Source organism: Pagrus pagrus (assembly GCF_965226575.1).
Source record: "Pagrus pagrus genome assembly, chromosome: 16".
Classification (NCBI taxonomy): Eukaryota; Metazoa; Chordata; class Actinopteri; order Spariformes; family Sparidae; genus Pagrus; species Pagrus pagrus.
Genome location: NC_140200.1, coordinates 12,225,533 through 12,243,940, shown reverse-complemented (window position 1 = coordinate 12,243,940; position 18,408 = coordinate 12,225,533). Strand labels below are relative to the sequence as shown.

General features: G+C 42.7%; 1 protein-coding gene across 8 annotated transcripts in view; it reads left to right on the top strand.

The window, feature by feature from the left end:
• Window positions 1-18,408, top strand: part of utrn (utrophin) — a 193,823-nt gene that overhangs the window by 65,063 nt on the left and 110,352 nt on the right. For 6 of the 8 annotated variants that reach the window (XM_084377235.1, XM_084377236.1, XM_084377238.1 and 3 more), the window contains 5 exons: window positions 297-514; window positions 675-792; window positions 923-1,128; window positions 2,050-2,204; window positions 2,342-2,531. In XM_084377235.1, the coding sequence (XP_084233361.1) occupies window positions 297-514; window positions 675-792; window positions 923-1,128; window positions 2,050-2,204; window positions 2,342-2,531 (887 nt within the window). Of the gene's footprint in view, window positions 1-296; window positions 515-674; window positions 793-922; window positions 1,129-2,049; window positions 2,205-2,341; window positions 2,532-7,033; window positions 8,000-18,408 lie in introns of those variants that run through there. The other 2 variants (XM_084377241.1, XM_084377240.1) reach the window with 2 other exon arrangements.

The following is an 18,408-nucleotide window of genomic DNA, read 5'->3' as shown; positions in this document are numbered from 1 at the left end:
TTTAGGTGGCAGTTTTGGAATTCCTTATTGGCTCGGTTTAAGCTGGAGCATGATGAAATAACAAATAAGAGGTGAGCAACAAAGTCCTGCTTGTGTAACACTAAAAACAAACCCCAATGCCTCATCCATCATGATTTAGTGTGATGCCTCTATCCCCCTGAGAGCTGTTTGACAGCACCTCCTCTCTCACTTTAACATGTTTAATGTTTATTGCATCACTTCCTTTTTAAAGAAGCTCTATATGTCAACATTACCTGCCTTGAGCTCCCTGCCTTTTCATCGCCCCCCTGCTCCAGTGTCTGCGGTCCCTTCAGCCGTGCAGATGGCCAGCCTGGTGAGCGAGGACCCCCACCACCAGACGCCGCACACACCGGACACGGTGGCGCCCACCGACCTCAACGAGACGGCCACCGAACTCGCAGACTGGCTCCTGCTCATCACGCAGATGCTTAAGTCTAATATAGTCACCGTGGGTGACACGGAAGAGATCAGGACCACTATGGGACGTCTTCAGGTGAGAACGGGGGAGCAGTTGTGGATGCATTTGTGTGATGAAATTCTTTTCAATGGAATATTAAATATTTTGTGGAAAATTGAACCGCTGAATACAATCATATGAGCAATACACTTTGTCTGATTGTCTCTGTGTGTTTATTTTTGTAACATCCTGGCAGGTAACAAAGATTGACCTGGAACAGCGTCACCCCCAGCTCGAGGACATTTTCACCCTGGCACAGAACATCAAAAACAAGACATCTAATCTGGATGTTCGCACATCCATTACTGAGAAATGTATGTACACAGCAGGATGATCACACTAGAAAGACAGTTAGCTGCTCCAAATGCCCATCACTTGACGATGTCTTGCTTTAAAGTTACTGTCTGTTTATGCTCTTCTTGTTGAATGTGTGTCTGTTTCTAGTGGAGAGGGTACGCAGCCAGTGGGACAGCACTCAGCATGGCGTCGAGGCACGGCTCCAGCAGCTGGATAACATGATTGGCCACAGCAACCAGTGGGAGGAGCAGAGGAAGGAGGTGAAAGCGCTCATTGGGCACAACGAAGGACGTTTCCACAACCTTCTTCAGCAGTCCAGAGATCCCCTGACTAAACAGCTTGCTGACAACAAGGTTAGGGAAAAAGTTTCACTGCTAAAACTTTCCCTCTGTGTCCTCTGGGTGTCTAATGCCTGTCCTTCCTGAGGTCATTCACTGTGATTCTGGATCTTTGTCATTATGGTAGACTAGAAATGTACTCCAGGGAATTTGTCTGCTTACTTTCTTAATAGAGAGCCAAATCTTAGACCAAACTTTACTTTATGAACTATTAGAGGTCTTTCATACAGTCGTATAAGTCTGCACAAGGTGGGAATGAATAAATCACCTCTCTGCAGTATCACTTTGAACCTTAATAACATTCGTACGCCCACATCATCCATCATTTTAATTTGAGATGATGACTTGGCCGAGAGCTTCTGGAGACATATTCTGCCTCATGAGTGAGTCTGGAAATTACAGGAAAGGAACACTAGAGGGCAACTGAGTTTAACAGAATCCAGCATGTTGCATACACAGCTATCTGCTCCTGGTTTGTGTGGTCATGTAATGATGAGTAATTGTCCATTTACAATAGTGAAACGTGCCTTTTTGTTAAAACAACCTGGGGGTCACATAGGGATGACTTATTTTCTAATGCAAAATTTAAAATAATAATCTGGCCTCATGAATAATAGTTGGGTCTTATGTAACCTGCCTGATTAAGTAGAGGTTAAAATAACAATGTCAGCTGGCTGAGCCATAGAATTACAAATTTCTTTGTGTTTTTAGTGCTTCAATTTATTTTTTATTAAGTTTGTATAACAGGTCATTAATATTCTTGCAGAGCTATTTGTCTAACTAAAGCAGACACAGAAAGTAGTGCTTGCAAATAAATAATAATTAAAAAAGTAGTGCCAGCAGGAGCCTTGACAGTGACACATAACGGTGGAGTCACATCCGTCACATTTGCAGTGTCACGCTGATCCTAATGCCTCCGTGTTGATTGTTTTACAGGCGTTCCTCCAAGACCTGGGCCGAGGCCAGGCTGCCGTCGCGGCCTTCAACGAGCTGTCCAATCATCTTCTGCAGGAGTATTCGACCGACGACACCAGGAGGATCAAAGAGGTCACCGAAAAACACAACGCTGCCTGGAACAGCATCAACAATAGGTGCACCTAGGCTCACTTGCTTACTTGCACATAGTTTGATTGTGTCAAATCCTGTGCCGGCTGCTACTGTAGCTAAAGTCATAAATCATGTGTTCTTCTTTTATGTATAGTCACACGTATGATTTATTGATTGGCAGGGCGAGTGACCGTCACGCCCAGCTGGACAGTGAACTGAAGGGCCTGCAGATGTCTCTCAGGGAGCTGGAGTCTTTCCTCAAATGGCTCCAGGAGGCAGAGACGACAGTCAACGTTTTGGCTGACGCCTCCCAGAGGGAAGACCTGTCGCAGGACTCCGCCCACGTGAAGGAGCTGAGGCAACAACTGGAGGTAAATACTGTGTGTGTGTGGAATCTATGCACAGGTGCTAGCCTATTATCTCAGTGTCATCCTTCATTAACGCATCGTTCACCAGTGGAACTGAGGCAGGGGGGTGTGTGTGTGCGTGCCCGTGTGCGTGTGTGTGTGTGTGTGCGAGTGCATCCATGCTGGTTTAAGATCTGTGAACGAGAGGGCGTACAGAGGGCGCGTGAGTGCTTGTATGCATTGAGTGCAGCTCATTGATCCTCTTGTCCTATGCTGCTTAGGAATTCTGTGTGTGTACGATAGAGTGTGTGTGTGTGTGTGTGTGTGTGTGTGTGTGTTTGAGCTTCCTCTCACTGGCTTGTCATTTACCCAGACCTTCCCTCAGGGATCTGTTGACACACATCATCTTATGCTTTATGTAATGTTTTAATCCTGAAATCACTTCACCTCACCCTTTCAACAGATAAAACGGGCACTAATCTTATTTTTCTTACATCCTGGTCAAGTTGAAAGGTTTTTTTTTTTAATGTTGTCAGTCTTGTACTCATCTCTTTTGGATTATACGTGAGGGGTTTTCATTTCTATAGCTTTTTTTCAGAAACGCTCAATGATTTGAGGTGTATGTGTGTATCCCAGCTTTCTGCTGCTTTCAGTTAAACTCCTTGACCCTGAGAAAGTGCTGCAGTGTCGTACATCTTTCAAAAGCGAAACCTTAAGTCCAATAACATACTGGTTAAAGAGAATGAATGCATAAATGGTCACAAAGATTTCTTGGTTTTGAAGCTGGTTGTTAAGGCCTGGCCGGATTTGGTCTCGGTGATACATTCAGATTGTTGGAGAGAAGTGGATAATATCACCTTTATCTCTCCGTTGCAGTGATCTATATTTGTTTTATTGAACCTAATCCATCATTATAAGCCCTTTCCAAATTTCAAAGGACACAGACTGTATACTATTGGATTTTATTCCAATAAAGTCTGTCAAAGTCATCTCAAAGGTTAAGTGTGCGGTAAATGTAAAACAGTAATTACGTTTTAACGGAGATTTAAGTATCAGTCAAACGTAGTGGTGGACCTCTGTGAATTAGCCACGACCCGAAGTCTTTAATTTTATCCTCTTTTTCCTCTCATTTCCATCTTTCTGTCTCAGTAGGAGTCGAGATTGATGGATGACACTCATGTCTAGAAAGTAGGATAATGATACTGAGACAAATTTCGAGGACGTGTGTTGACACGTAGAGTCCTCTCCCCAACTTTATGAACTCACAATGACTGTTCTGCTGCCGTCGAGTGTCTTGGTTACTTTAATCACAGTTTTTGGCTACAGGCCATTGTCAATCTCACTGCTGTTTTCATATTAAGCCCACAGTTGGTGAGTCAGTTCAGAGTCGTGACAAATTCTAATGTGGCGCATTAACTGACATTTTGTGAAATTGTAGAGGCTGAATGGATTATGAAGAAAACTCATCGTGATGCACTAATGATGCACTGGACCACAGGAATCCTCAACTTTTGTTTAAAGGAATCTCTGATGGTTTCATTAATAGTTTGGGAACATTTTGGAAAATTCAATTGTTTGCTGTCTTGCAACGAGTGCGATGGATGTATTGATACCACTTTCTTGTTCGTCTGTTAGATATGAGGCTACATGCAGAAGGTGCTAAGCTTATCTTAGCATACAGACAGGAAAAGAGGGAAATGGCTAGCCTGGCTCTGTCCAAAATAAAAAATTACACCTTACAGCACCTCTAAAAGATCTTCACTGACTCATGTTTTATGCCTTATGCCTGAATAAACAAACTGACCTTAAAGGACAGCACAATTTCATACTGTTTTACTTTGTTTATATTTGGCGGACCCTGCCACCTTTCTAGCTGTGTTCTGGGGACCTTATTTTCCTCTGAGAATAGCTTGTTTATTCAGTTATGGAAAAAAATATTACTTATTTATTATTCTGAGTTTGTATTATTACTTATTAATATTGTAAATCTGAGTTTGAATTTCTTCTCCAAAACTACATAGTGCCCCTTTAAATACTTTATGTGATGATCAGTCTTGTCATCAATTCGTACTTGTATGCCCAAAATGTTTAACTATTCCATTTACATGTGTTTGCTGCTTAGACTGTGGTGGACTGTGTCTTCAAATGCATTTTTTTACATAGTGTAACGCAGATACTTCATATGGATTAAAATCATTCTATTAAAGTACATAAAGTTTAATTCTGGATTATCCATGTACAGTTTATTGTTTGATAGTTTATCTGTAAACATGTTGGAGCAAATGTGTAAACCCAGTCCATATTGATTCACAACATCGTTGGCACTGGTCCTGTACAATCACAGACATTAAAGGGATAATTACCTTGGTGTGAATGGTATTGCAGCATCTGACTAGTTTTCTATCGTTTCATGGTATATAACATCGTATCACCTGACGCTTAGAGCAAATTAGCAATAATGGCATGTGCAAAGGTGTACACATCTGGAGGAGCTGCTGTTCCCAAGCTCAACTTCTATACGGGTATTAGAATTGTATATGTGACTGCCGGTGTGTGTGTGTGTATATTGACCATTGCAGTCAGAGCAGACATACACACCTCCTACAACCTCCTAGTTGAGACCTGGTACTGTCAGTCCCGTTAAGACTAAGTCAACAAAACAGTCAGACTCAGTTGTAATTCCCTGTGAAGCGGAGTCGATACTCTGTGGAATGACTGAATTGGACGCTGAAGCCAGTTAAACCTTGTCTAAACAGAGCTCTTCAGTAAGCTCATCGTGATCCCCTCTCCTGGTGACTGTGTGCATATATCTGTGCGCGAACATGTCCGTAGATGATGATTACTCTAGCTGGCAGCGGCGGTAAGCTGCATGTTGGTTTAAAGGAATTTATTTATGTTCAATTCTCCTGTCTCCCTCGGAGTATCCCTTCATCTGTATAACGAGACAAGGCGAGCAGGGACCGAGTGCTGTAATGCATCCCATAGTGATGCTACAGTGAATCCACCGTATGTGTGTCAGTTTGTGCTCATTTTAAATGTATGAGTCACAGTTACGGGGGATCTGCCGGTGTGAAGCGTGCTGCTCTCGGGCAGTACAGAGGTTTTTCATCCTCACTTCAAATGAATGCCTCTTGTAGTGCAGGTTAGGAAAAAAGAGAGCGTTTTTCAGCCGCACTTCACCTGAAAGTCGACAGTAACGTAGACAAAACGAATAGGTTTAAAATACCCTCCTGTGCGTAATACCGTGTGGTCAGTAGATCTGCAGGAGCTGCGCAGCTGTTCCGTGATAATCTCTGCTGATTGTGCACTTATCTCTGCTTTTACGTGAATGTCTGCCTCTTTGTCTCTTGATGTCATCTCTCCGGTACTTTCGAGCATCCAACAGATTCGTTCTCTAAAGATTTAGCTGTTTTCTCCATCGATAAAAGATGCTTAAAAGCCTTTTAGCTTCTCATGACCTTTTTACTCCTACCTTTCCTCCCACTTTTTTTCCCTTCAAAATCCGTTATCTGCTCTTTTCCAGCAAGGCCTCCCTCTTCTCAGTTAATCTTTTGAGAGCTGCATTTGGACCACACAAACACGACACACAACAAACACACCATAGAGTTTCAAAGTGCTAGGAGCAGCTGGGTTTTCTTTTTTAATGACATCCTCAGTGTTTCTTGACATAGAAACTGATGAGTCTCATAGATTATTTCTCTTTGGGTCATTTTATCAGATAGCTGACAGAGGATAGAGATTGACAGAGGACAAGAAATGTGTGAAGAGACACGAGTAATGACATGCAACAACAACAAGTCTATATCAAGATCTCAGTGAATGAAGGAAGTTGTGAGATGAAGTTGTTTCAGTTGTCACAGAGAAAACAACCATTGCAAATTCCATTTGTTGAGGAAGACCATGAGATGTGAATGAAAGCTTCAGGAAAAGCTAGTCAGTGTGTTCATTTCTGGGGTCGACTATATGTAAATAAATAAAAAAATAAATATTTGAAGTTTGGTATGGCACGTGGCTACCCATGAGCCTCGCTGCCATTTCTATAGAAAGGAGGCCAGTCGTCAGAGCTGCAGCAAATTGAAAATGCTTTGATGTTGCATTTGGGAATTTGCTGAATTCATCCAAAATTGACTTCCCGCCTGATTTATGCTGTATTAACTGATTCCTACGAAGCACATTTTTTGGTTTTAGGGGGCACACGCATCAGAAGTGTACGCTCTGTAATTGTACATTTCTTACCAAAATGCTCCTTGTTAAGTTGTCACACTGAAACAGCTATTTTTTAATACACTCAGCTTCAGCACTCTTGATTCAACCAGGCGACTTTCTTGTCCATCCGAGCCGTGGAAGCGCTCCAAATGACAGTCACTAACATTGCCAAGGCAGAAAATGAATGGGACATTTACTTCCAGGAACCCTGGACGTCTGAAATAACTCCTCCCTCTTCCTATTGTGTGTGTGCATCGACCCTCTCTCTCTTTCTCTTTCTCTCTATCTCCATCTCGCCGTCTCTTTCTGTTCGTCTCTCGCTCATTGATCCGTTGGTTTCCTCGCGTAATGTCATTCCACCTTCACGGCAGAGATAGTATTTGTTGTCACTTACTCTGCTGCCTTTGGTCCGTCTCTCTCCTTCTTTCCTTCTCCGCTTTCTCTCTCCCTCTTCCTCTAAAAGGAGTACTATGTCTCTCTCTCCCTCTCGTTCTCTCACTCATTCCCTCTCCTTCTCTTTTCGGATCAGCGGCAGTAAAAAGTGAACCGCGTACGACCACCAGCTCCTCTTTCTATTCCAGTGCAACTCGTGCCTTCCTCTCTCCTTCTCCTCCCCGCTTTGCCGGCACTTTCAGCTCCTCCTCTCCACACTTGATTTTTTTTCTCTTCTCTTCTACATCTTCCTCTACATTTCCTTTTTCCTCGTCACCCTCTTCTGACTCTGCAGGGTGCCATCACAAGTGATTTGTTTGATTCTCTTCTGGCTCTGCAGTCCGGGGTTGCGCGTGTGAATGTCCGCGTGGAGGAGAAAGTGAGTGTCTCGTCTTGTCCTGCTCGCCTGCATCATCGTGTGTGTGAGAGTGTGTGTGCATGGGTGAGAGTGACTGAGAGAGAGAGGGGTTACCGAGGCTGCACTTGCTGTTTGTTGTGTGTGTGTGTATGTGACGAAACACGGAGGCATGCTGAGCTGAGTACGCTTGCGAGTGTGTGTGTGTTTTTTTTTTTTCTCTCTCTCTCTCTCTCTCTCTGTGCATGTGTGTGTGTGCGCATCACGTCAGCTTGGCTGGGGTCTGGTCGGCTGGCTAGGGAGAGTGAGAGGGAGAGGGAGAACAATATGAGCGGGGTAGGGCAGTGCTAGCATGCGGACCAGGAGCAGGCTGCTACAGAGTTGTAGCAGTCTTAAGATGATGGCCATGGTCCGGACCTCCCTCCAGAAAGTGGTGGTCTTCCTACACAGGCTCCAGAGGATGGCCATCTCCTCGCCGCGATACCAGAAACTCTGCAAGGTACGTGGGACTCCAGGAGAGAGAGCGGACTGGAGGACGGAGAGTTTCTGTTCTTGTTGTTTTTTTTTTTTTTTCTTCTCTTTTCTAAATTATGTTTTAAACTTGTACTTGTGCGCAGTCTTTTGCTGATTTGACTTTGTTCCCAAAAAACTTTTATCGTGTTTTGCATGTTCTCGTGTCTGCTTGAGGCTTTTGGATATGTTTTTCTGCAGACCATTTTTACTCTATGTGAAGGCGGTTTGTGTTCTTGTGTGCCAATCGGCTGAAAGTTTTACACTGAGTATGTATATTTTTTTATAAATGACTTTTTTTATTCTCAGAAATGAGAAGCGTCTCACCAAGTAGTCTATCTTTGCCATGTTCATTGTTTCTCCTCTATTTTCGGTCTTTTTATTCATGAGTCATTTCGTTGTCAAGACATTCTGTTCCAGCCAATATTGTTTTGGGAACTCTGTCACCTCCACCGCATATCGTTTTAAATATATATACACATACACCTCACTGACTTTAGGACTTCTGGCACTTCTGCCAACAAATAATGATTCCAACTGTGCATCCCTGTTGTGGTGTGTGTGTGTGTGCTCGCTTATATTTTTGTCTGTATACTGCCAGTTTTGAAAGGAGTTTTGACTCTATAGTGGTTGAGGCATAAACAAACTAACAAGGCGGAGAAGAATATGTGTTGTGTTGTTTTTGAGTGAGTACTATACTGTAGTGTATTTTTAATGTTTGTGAGAAACATCCTGACTATGTATATTTTGTGTTTTTAAAGGAGAAGATTTATGAGAGTTTGCCCCATAGTGGCCGTATGAACAATTGAGTCTCTTAATTAGAGTTATTAACTAAGTTAAGTCATTTAAATCTTTTTCTTTATATTTAAGTTGTATCACTTTGTAACCTGTTACCACTGTTTGTCAGCTCTATCGATTTCCTTAGAGGAAACAACTTGCTGGTGTGTGGTGTCATTTTGTACCACTGTTGATCATTATTGATCGCTGCTCTTCATTGCTGTCTTCTCTCGGGTTGCACAACATTGACCCGCTCTCTGTCAGAGGGCAGAGGGGACCAGCTGTTGAGATTTGACAGTGCGGAGAGACTAGTGCATCAGACCAGTTTCTGATTGCTTGCCAGCTTCAATCATGCTTCAGCAAACATGTGGTGGTTCCACTTAATCCATCCTTAATCCATAAATCCATCGCTCTTTAGTGCTCCACCCTTTTTTTTTACTGTGTGTGTTTGAGAGTTTGTCTTTGTATTTTTGCCAAAGTGTTATCATTGGTAGAGTACGTTTGCTGTGTTTAACAGGTTTCACTTGCCTCTGTTGTCTCTTAGGAAAATAGAAATGCAGAAAAGAACAGAAAGTTGGCACAATGATGAGACTGAGAATCAGGCTTTCATAGTTTTCCTGCTTAAAGTTATTTGTCTTGTGGATGTTCTGCTTGCTTCTGCTTGTTTAACGAAGTGAAGTCAGGTGCGTCCTACAGTCCTGCACATGTACAGTATTTGCAAAATCAACACTTGCTCTTTCTTCACTTGCTCATTTGGCTCCGTTCAGCATCCTTAGAGTTCGGGCCTTCCTGGATTTGCGTCCCTACCGGTGGGAGGCATCAGTCATTGCACACTCGATTACCCTCCCCTGGGTTGCATCAGTCATTCCAGCTTCGTTTGGCTTTCCCTGGGGGCAATCAGTGATGTCGGGCTTGTCCTGCCTCCCTGGGGTGCGCTCACTGGCTGCCAGGCTGGAACAGTGACTTCTCGATGATGGATTTGCTCGGGGCTCGACCTCTGGGGTCCAGCCATTCTTTCTGCTTTAGGACAGCGCTGGTCCTAAAACAGCCCACCTGGCTATTGTCTCAGTCAGGATAAAGTGCTTGGATAAACTAGTGGCTCTTCTTTAAGCAGATTTGTATTGATTATTACCAAATTTAAGTGGGGGGAATAACTTGTGAGAACTTTTTCAAAGCTGTTTTCAGTCAGTCCTGTGAACTCAACATATAAATAATATTCCCCTGATCTGATTCTTGTCATCAGACCCAGGCTCACATGCAGGCTGTATTTTACTCTTGGCAGTCCAATTAAGCTGAGAAGCCCAGCTTATCATCTTAAACATATTGGCCTCCATCATATCGGTCCTCACTATTTCTTGTGGCAGGACAGAGCAGGGTGACCACAGTGCGCATTCACCAATCTATGAATAATGGAAAGTTAATAAAATCTACTGAGTCATAACCTTCTAATCGCCTTTTTCTGTTAATCGTGCTTCGCTGGTTGCTCTTGGGGTGTTTGTGTGTCTGTGTGGCCCTTTAACGGCACTCATTATGTTGATGTATAACACTGAGCTGTGCAGTCTTTGGGAGCAGACTTGCTTGCACAGTTCTTAAAGTTGTATCTGTTATTTGGTGTATAAATTGTTTTCTTCTCCCACTTTAGCACTTCAGAGCAATAATGTTTAATGAGGTTGTAGACTATTAGAGACATTTTACATCTATACAGTGTTCTCTAAGGCTTTGTACAGTCCTACTGTCAGTGTATTTTTTTCCCCTCACAGAATTACACTCCCATTAAAGATGTCAGCTAAACGTCTTAAATATAAATATAGAGGCTCCCTGAACCATTTTAACATGCTGATTGTTTCTTTTCACCTTCCTCCAGCCCTGCATTCTTGCTCTCAGCTGTTCTTGCTTCTTTGCTTGCATGCTTGTGATATGTGTAGATGACTGGTAAAGGCTGCTTCTGAGTGGCTGCCTGGTTACTTTGTTCTGAGGCATACAAATAGCCCCAGCAGCTCATTTCATCCCCTCACTTTTGCTCTGCTCTGTCTCTCTGTGTGTAATCACTAGCTGAGAATTGGCTGAAGGGCCCACCTCTCTCCTGAGGAGTGTCCTCCTACTCTCATTACTGTGGCATTGGCTCCTACAGTCTGTATGTGTGTGTGTGTGTGTGTGTGTGTGTGTGTGTGTGTGTGTGTGTGTGTGTCCAGCCTAAACCCACTTTAGAAACAGCCCTAAAGCACTGGCAGTGTGGAGTCATGCCTCTCCTTTCCTATTGTTTATCTCGCAAATACTTTGGCCTTTGGGCTCCGCACTCCATCCACCTTTGCTTGTGGCTCACCGCTACCCCAGGTAAGGTGACTCAGGCACGGGCATGGAGCCCAGCTGTCTGACCTCCCCGTCCTTGAGCTCCACCAGGGTCCTCTGGGTTATTAGCAAGTGTTAGCATTAGCAGTTAGAGCCTCAGGTGCAGACAGATAACCCCCCGCACTTCCCCCTGTGTAACCTGGCTCACACTCAAATTACAGTTATTTTTCATTCACGCATGCTTAAACACATTTAGTTTAAGGACACGCATACCCACAATGCATCCTGTTCTTTCTTGCATACACATGCATTCACACATTTATTTTCTACAGCACAAACACACACACAGACACACACACACAGACACACACACACACACACACACACACACACACACACACACACACACACACACTTACTCTGCTGCTAGTGATGAGTCACAGCCATCAGAATTATGTGGAAACAGATTCATAAATGCAGATCATTTAAATTCATCAAAACGTTATTGGGAGAGAGAAGGGACAATAAAAGAAAATGAAGACTGGATTCTGCTCCCAATCAACATTGCATATAAATCACCGCAGATGGAGTTCCTATTGGCAGTAGTGGTGATTTGAAATAGCACTTAAATCACCGATACAGCCCAGAGTTAAGCTGCTCTCCTGCTCTCAGTTGCTCTTACTGCAGCAAGTGACCATTCAATTAGGCGGAGATGATGAGAAACTTGCAATGTGATTGACAAATGCCATCCTGGGATTAGATGAAATATGTAATAAACTACATTTTATATTATTAGATGCAAATATAAATGGAGGGAAAGTCCTTCAGCCTCCCTGTCTCTCCTCTATCACTCTCACCACTTTGTCTCTCCCACATCCACATCCAGTAAATGCATTTATTGAGCTGGTAATGCATGTGTGTGTTGGGATTGTGTTTTTGTGCACTACATCGATGGATATTGTGTGCACACTTCCATTAGTGGCTTTCAAGCAGGTCCCAACAGCAAGCTAAACCTGCTAATGTCTGTGTCGTTTATCATCAGACTGACTTCATGGTGCTGGGAATCGTAAGAATCACTCAGCCTCTCACCATGTGAATGTCTGATAAAGCTATCCATTGAGAGTTACATGTGTAAATAATGGTTAATGACAATCAAAGTCTCTCTATTGGTTATTTAACATTTCATTCCTTTTTTCTAGTTAATGGCTAATAATAATGTCTCATTGTATTTGAGAGAGCCTGGGATAGCTTCAACGTCAAAAGATGGAATTAAAACATTTTAAAAGCAGCTACTAGCAGTTGCAACTAACTGAAAGAAGAACGGCACCCAGATCAACTGCAGGGACGGTTAAGGATTGTTCCGCAGGTCATTGTTAGAAAGCCTCTTTTGCTTGCAGAACGCTGGCCTGCTATCCAAAATAATGTCCACTGGGACGGCGTTTTGCCATCATTGTTTCGTTCAGTGTAAACAAACAAAGCCGGCATACTGAGCGGTTTTTGTTGTGGAAGTATTGTGCTATCTCTGTGTACAAAGGGCTTGTGAGCTACTGGAGTTTTTGGCTCAGGCTGGAGGTGATTAGCTCATCTTAGCATAAAGGCTGAAAGTCAATGATTGACCAAGTAATATCACATTTGTTTAATCTTTACACAAACTTACGGGGGCTGGCTGGTGATGCCACAGACCCATTTCAGGAGGTATTGAGGTTCAATACCCAGCTGTGCTGGGAGACTTGTTTGTTTTCAGAGAGCAGTCTCGACCAGAAGTCTGACTCATCTGACATCATGATCTATGGCCGGGCCGACATCCTGCACTGGATCGGACCATTTTGGGACAGGGTTGAGATAAGATGTCCTGAAGGCTCAGTGGACAAAGTAACAACACGTAGTCATGCATTCAATTCCATTTCAAGAATTTTCTTCTTTCTTTTTTCTCGTTGTTGTCGTGATTATGTCTCACCGTAGAGCACGATTTCTGTAAAAAAAAATTAATGTTAAAGTGGTGAGAGATTTAAAAAAAAAAAAAAAAAAAGAGAAATAAAGGGGCACATTGACCAGGAGGCTGTGACAGGGAGGAAGCAGTGATTTTTGTTGCCAGCTTGAAGCCTCTCTGACCTTCCAGCTCCCTTATCCCTCAGTGTGCAATCCAGGGGGTGACCTAAGTGGGGGAAATAAAATGAGGGGTGCAATCATTTTTCCCTTGCTGCTCCTTCTATTCTTGGCCTGACAATCAATCTGCGGGGGCACAAGGCCTGAATGCTGCATCCCCGCCAATGTCCCACCCTGCCAATATCTATGGTAAGCACACAAACACAGTGCTGACTCACAGTCCATATTGTGTTTTCCCTGTGTGTGTGTGTGTGTGTGTGTGTGCGAACCTCTGTTCCTCTGTGGTACTGACAAATATGACAGTTTCAGATCAGAGGAGAGATTAAGTTGTGTAATCCTCGCTTAAACACACTTAAAGAGAGGAGCCACCATCAGTCAATCAGCGTTGCACACGCCATCTATATCACGAGGCTATGATCAAAAGAGGGTTGACCTAATTATTAATATGCAGATTTTAGCTTTAAATCTCTTATCATTACTTCTGTTACTTCTCTCCTCTGTTCTCCTTCAGTCGTCTTGCCCTGCCGTGTAACCCACCTTGCCTTTAACACTCATTCATTCTTTCTCCTTTGTGATATTCTACCTCTGGCCATTATTCCTCTCCTGTCAAGGCTAATTAATTCTTTAAGAACGAGTGCCACATTTGTTTGAAGATAACGTCTGCTCCTGCTACGTCTCAGTCGTTCGGTGTTTTACTTCCGCCGTGAACTGAACCCAAATGATTTTGTTTTTCTTTTGTTTTTTAGGAGAAAGTGCACATTTTCTGTCATTTATCACTCCTCAAATCTTTGATTTGCATCCGAGCAAATGTCTTTGTTTTGCTGTCATTCTGTATTTGAATGTTGCCCTTTCTGTAGGGACAAGCGACGAAGGCTCTTCATACAGTCACACAAAAAGAAAAACTTTGATTGAACTAGGCAAAAAATTAGCAGAGAAGTATGGAGCCACACTCTTCTCCCTTTATGTACCTGTCTTCTTCTACCTTCTCTGTTATCACTCCTCACTGTACCAATTTCCCTAATACCACCCCTCAGTAAGCCAGTACGTTAGCATATGCTCTGGCTCATATCCTCCTCTTTCTATTTATGCCTTCATCTGCTCTTCGCATGCCACTCTTAAATCATTCATGCTCTCCCTCTTTTTCCTCCCATCCTCCTAAAACCTTCTGCCCATCTTTCCCCCAAGTCTTAGACAGATGGCTTACATGCTACTTGAGCCCGTCTTGTTGCCACGCTTATGAAGCAGATCATTACATGCTGCTGAAACATTGATCAAATGCTTTCTCTGACACGGCAACGTCTAATTATGCAGGGTCTGGTCCTTGGAGGGCCAGTTTGCATCATGGAAACTACGCCCCACGCACAGATCATGTGTGATTCACCATAAAAGCTCAAGGTTGGCTGCAAGTTTGTGTGAAATTGTGTGTGTGTGGTGGAGGTGTGGAAATTTCTCGGTTCTCGGTTCTTGGAGATGCATTGCCTACTGATGTTGATTATTGATTTTTCAGTGTCGACTGGACAAGAAAATGGTGAAGTCACATTATTTGGTTGAAACCTTGCTCTCTTGCATTGAATTGTATGCAAACATTAGGCTAGCGTTACTTAATATATTTTGGGCGATAAGGCAGAAGGAGGCAGCAAGTGATAAAAATCGCACTTGCTATTTTGAAAGTGGAAATCTGGCAACATTTCAGATTTTTATGAACTGGACAATTTATGTACTGAGATGGGTGACGCTGATACTGGAATCGAAAACCTGCCGGTTTTTATTTTGTTGACTGCTGAAGTCTGTTTTTGAAAAGGATTTTCTAAATAACAAGGGAGTTTAGATTTATCTTACTGCTTCTGTTAAAGCCACAAAATGTATCTTCTGGAGAAAGATAGTTGATTGCTGAGTCGCATCCCCAGGTCGTCAAATACTGACGCTTTGGGTTGGTGTCTGTCCTGTGCTGCCATCCCAAAGCGTCAGTATTTGACAATCTCCAGAAGTTACATTTTGTTGCTTTAATTGATGAAAATATAACCATGTGCAAAAATATGCGATACTCGGCACGGGATGATGTGAAAATTTCATGTCACGATTATCCTCTACGATTCCTGATTCACGATATTATCCCGATAATCATCAAAATATTCATAAAACTTAAGAACATAAGCTAAAATTGCACTAAAAGACAGCTTTTTTATACAAAACAATCCATTAAAGAATCTTAAATAAGTAATCATTTATTTAGGATAAAAAAATAATGGTAACCTCATCTGTAGTTCTTTTAATTTGCAATCTGTAGTATTTTCACACATCCGATCTAAATTGTTTTTGTTTGGGATACAAAGTGCAAGCCATGCATTCAGCCATGGTGACAGGCTAAGGCAATTCAGAATAAATTAGGAAACCAATACAGGACTGGATGTCAGCGAGCAAGACTGCATTCTTTCAAGGATATTCACTATTATCTCTATTCAAATAAACTGCAATAAAATCTTTTATCCTCAGGTGTATCGTAACTGGAAATTCACACCTCTAATACATGTAAATTAATAATACAATCCATGTAAAATAAAAGTAGAGATACGTAACAAGTTATATAACAAACAGACTTAGGAAAACAGCATGAAAGACAACAAAGAAAACACACATATTCACATGAGATATGTCAACAATTTGTCAGACACGAACAAAACATATGAAATACTGTTAGACTTCAGTTTACATATTTTCTCTGAAGGACAGACCCTCCTGACTTGGCTGCAAGTGGCCTAAATGAAGAGGAAAAGAGTTGAAAGAAAAGCACCACCTGAAGGTAGTTGGGGAGGATCAAACGAGCAAAAACTGAAGGACAGGAACAGAAATAAAGATGCCATGGAGAAGGTACAAGGATGAAGGAAATAGCAATGTGTCTTGGATAAAGGAGGAGGAGTATGCACTGAGCATGCCCTCAGAGGTAAATACTGTGGTGCGGCAAAAACAAAGAGCAACTGAAAATGGTTTCTGCTGTTATATCACAGGGAGATTAAAGATAAATCGTGCTATATATAGTCTGTAATCTGCGGGAGGGTACAACCAGCAAGCGGAGCCAGAGTCAAAAGCCACAGCAGAGATGCAGCTGAGTAAAATTGTGTGGAAAAAGCGTTTTTAATGCGTATGATGGGTAGTCAGAATCACTTCACAGACATATTAAAGTCTAAAATCGTAACTTCGCCCAAAGGAGTTCTTGATCTTGACATGTTTCTACGCTGAGAAGCTTTTGATAAAACTCAAAAGACGAAAGCAGATACGTCCTTCTCGCACCGCGGTTAAAAGATTAGCCACGAGACAGGTCCATCAAATGTGTAATATTCAAGAAAGTTGAGCAAGGGATCAGAGATGACAGGAGAGGCTCAGTGTGAGCAATGAAACTGTTTGTGAAAGACGGTCCAACATAAGCTTTAACTCCACTTGAGTGGTACCTTCACATGTCGGACCGTAGACATCAAAGGAAATTCAGAGCTCTTAGACGCGACGAGGATTCAAATTAGATTTACTACAGTGCTGCGAGTGTGGGTGTTCATCGGTTCAGCATATTTCATAGTTATCACCCAAATGTCTGAAAAGAGGGACATTTTCACTCATCACCCCTGAGGAGATGAGTCTGGCTTCCCTGAAAAGGAAGCAAGGAATGAGACTCAGAAGGCAGAAGAGGAAGAAAAACATGTCATGACAGGGAAGAAAATGGCTGCCAACTTTTTTTTTTCTGCAGAAAATCCTGAGGTGAGGAAAGAGAAATGGAATCCATTTGTGGAAAGATATAAAATGAAAAAAGAGGGATATTGTGTCAAGATATTAAGAGGCAGTTGGACATGGAGAGATGGTGGAAAAGATGGGAAGAAAGAGGATGAAGCATTGGAGGATGAAGTGTTGGAGAGACGAGTCTGACAGAAGAACAAAAGAGAGGAAAAGGTTGAAGAAGAGATGGTCGATAGAAGTTTGCGATTGCTTTTTCCATCTTTGAGGTTTGCAGGGCTTATGTGAGGGTCACTGGAGAGACAATCAGGTTCACATACACACACAGTCTGGAATTGATCCAAGTGCTCATTTTCAGTCTAAAGGATATTCCCAGTTTGGGCATGGGATGAAAATTCATTTATTGCTTCAGTACATGAACGACTTCATTTTCACCGCCTGCCTTGTTTCCCACTGTGGACAAAAGAGAAATAGCAACAAAGCCTATTACACATTTGTCCAGTTTACAGCCGGGTAGGTCTTGTTGAATGCCTCCCTCTTTTAGACTTTGTCACCTCTTCAGTTAATGTGTGTGTGTGTGTGTGTGCGTGTGCCAGTTCGTGCCTGCTAAATATCATTGGGATTAGCGCCGGGGGCTTAATTAAAAAGCAATTACCTTTGGTCGCTGTGGGCGACGCTTGGCGGAGGGTAGCTCGACTAATCTGGTGAGCGGTGTGAGGAACCCTCAGCGTGCAACACACACACAAACACGCACACAAATTGCGCAATTGTCTGCAGAATTAAAGGAGGATTAAAACAATTGTTAATTAGTGAAGAGGGGTAGAGGCTGAAAGGGAAGAGAAGGGCCTGTAGGGCCGGACTCACTGCATTCCCCTCTGCCTCTCATAGCCTCCGTGTGTTTATTTATGAGGTTAAAAGGGCAAATGATATACCCAGAACTCATTCTCTGATGCTCTCTCTCTCTTCATCTCTGTCCGTCTCCCTCCCTCCCCTTCTCTCTCTCTCTCTCTCTCTCTCTCTCTCCCTCCAACACATCATTTTACTGTCTTTCTCTCTCTGTCTTGCTCTCTCAGACCCCAAAATAGGTTAGCACAGTTAGCGGCACAGCTAATCTTTTAATTTTAAAGCTCCAATTAGATGTTGCTAATGACAGTAATTAGATCATCTCTCTGAGACTTGCTGCGATGTGCCCTTGAAAAACCCTGTATGCTTGAGACACTAGAGGGGAATCTGCCAAAAAAGTGTGAGTGTGAGTGTGTGTGTGTGTGTGTGTGTGTGTGAGTGTGTGTGTGTGTGTCTGTATGTATGTGGGTCATTTATTTTACTGTAAAACTGACAGGCCTCTTTGAATATAAAGGAAGCTCTGTGTTCTCTTGTAAAACTGATGATTTGTGTGTGAGGGTTTTGAAAATTGTCCTAGGGTGAAGTTTGGGTAAAGAGTGCGGGGGTTAAACTATGTTGGTTGAAACTTAAAAATAGGAGATGTGAGCCACTCTTGGCTAGGGT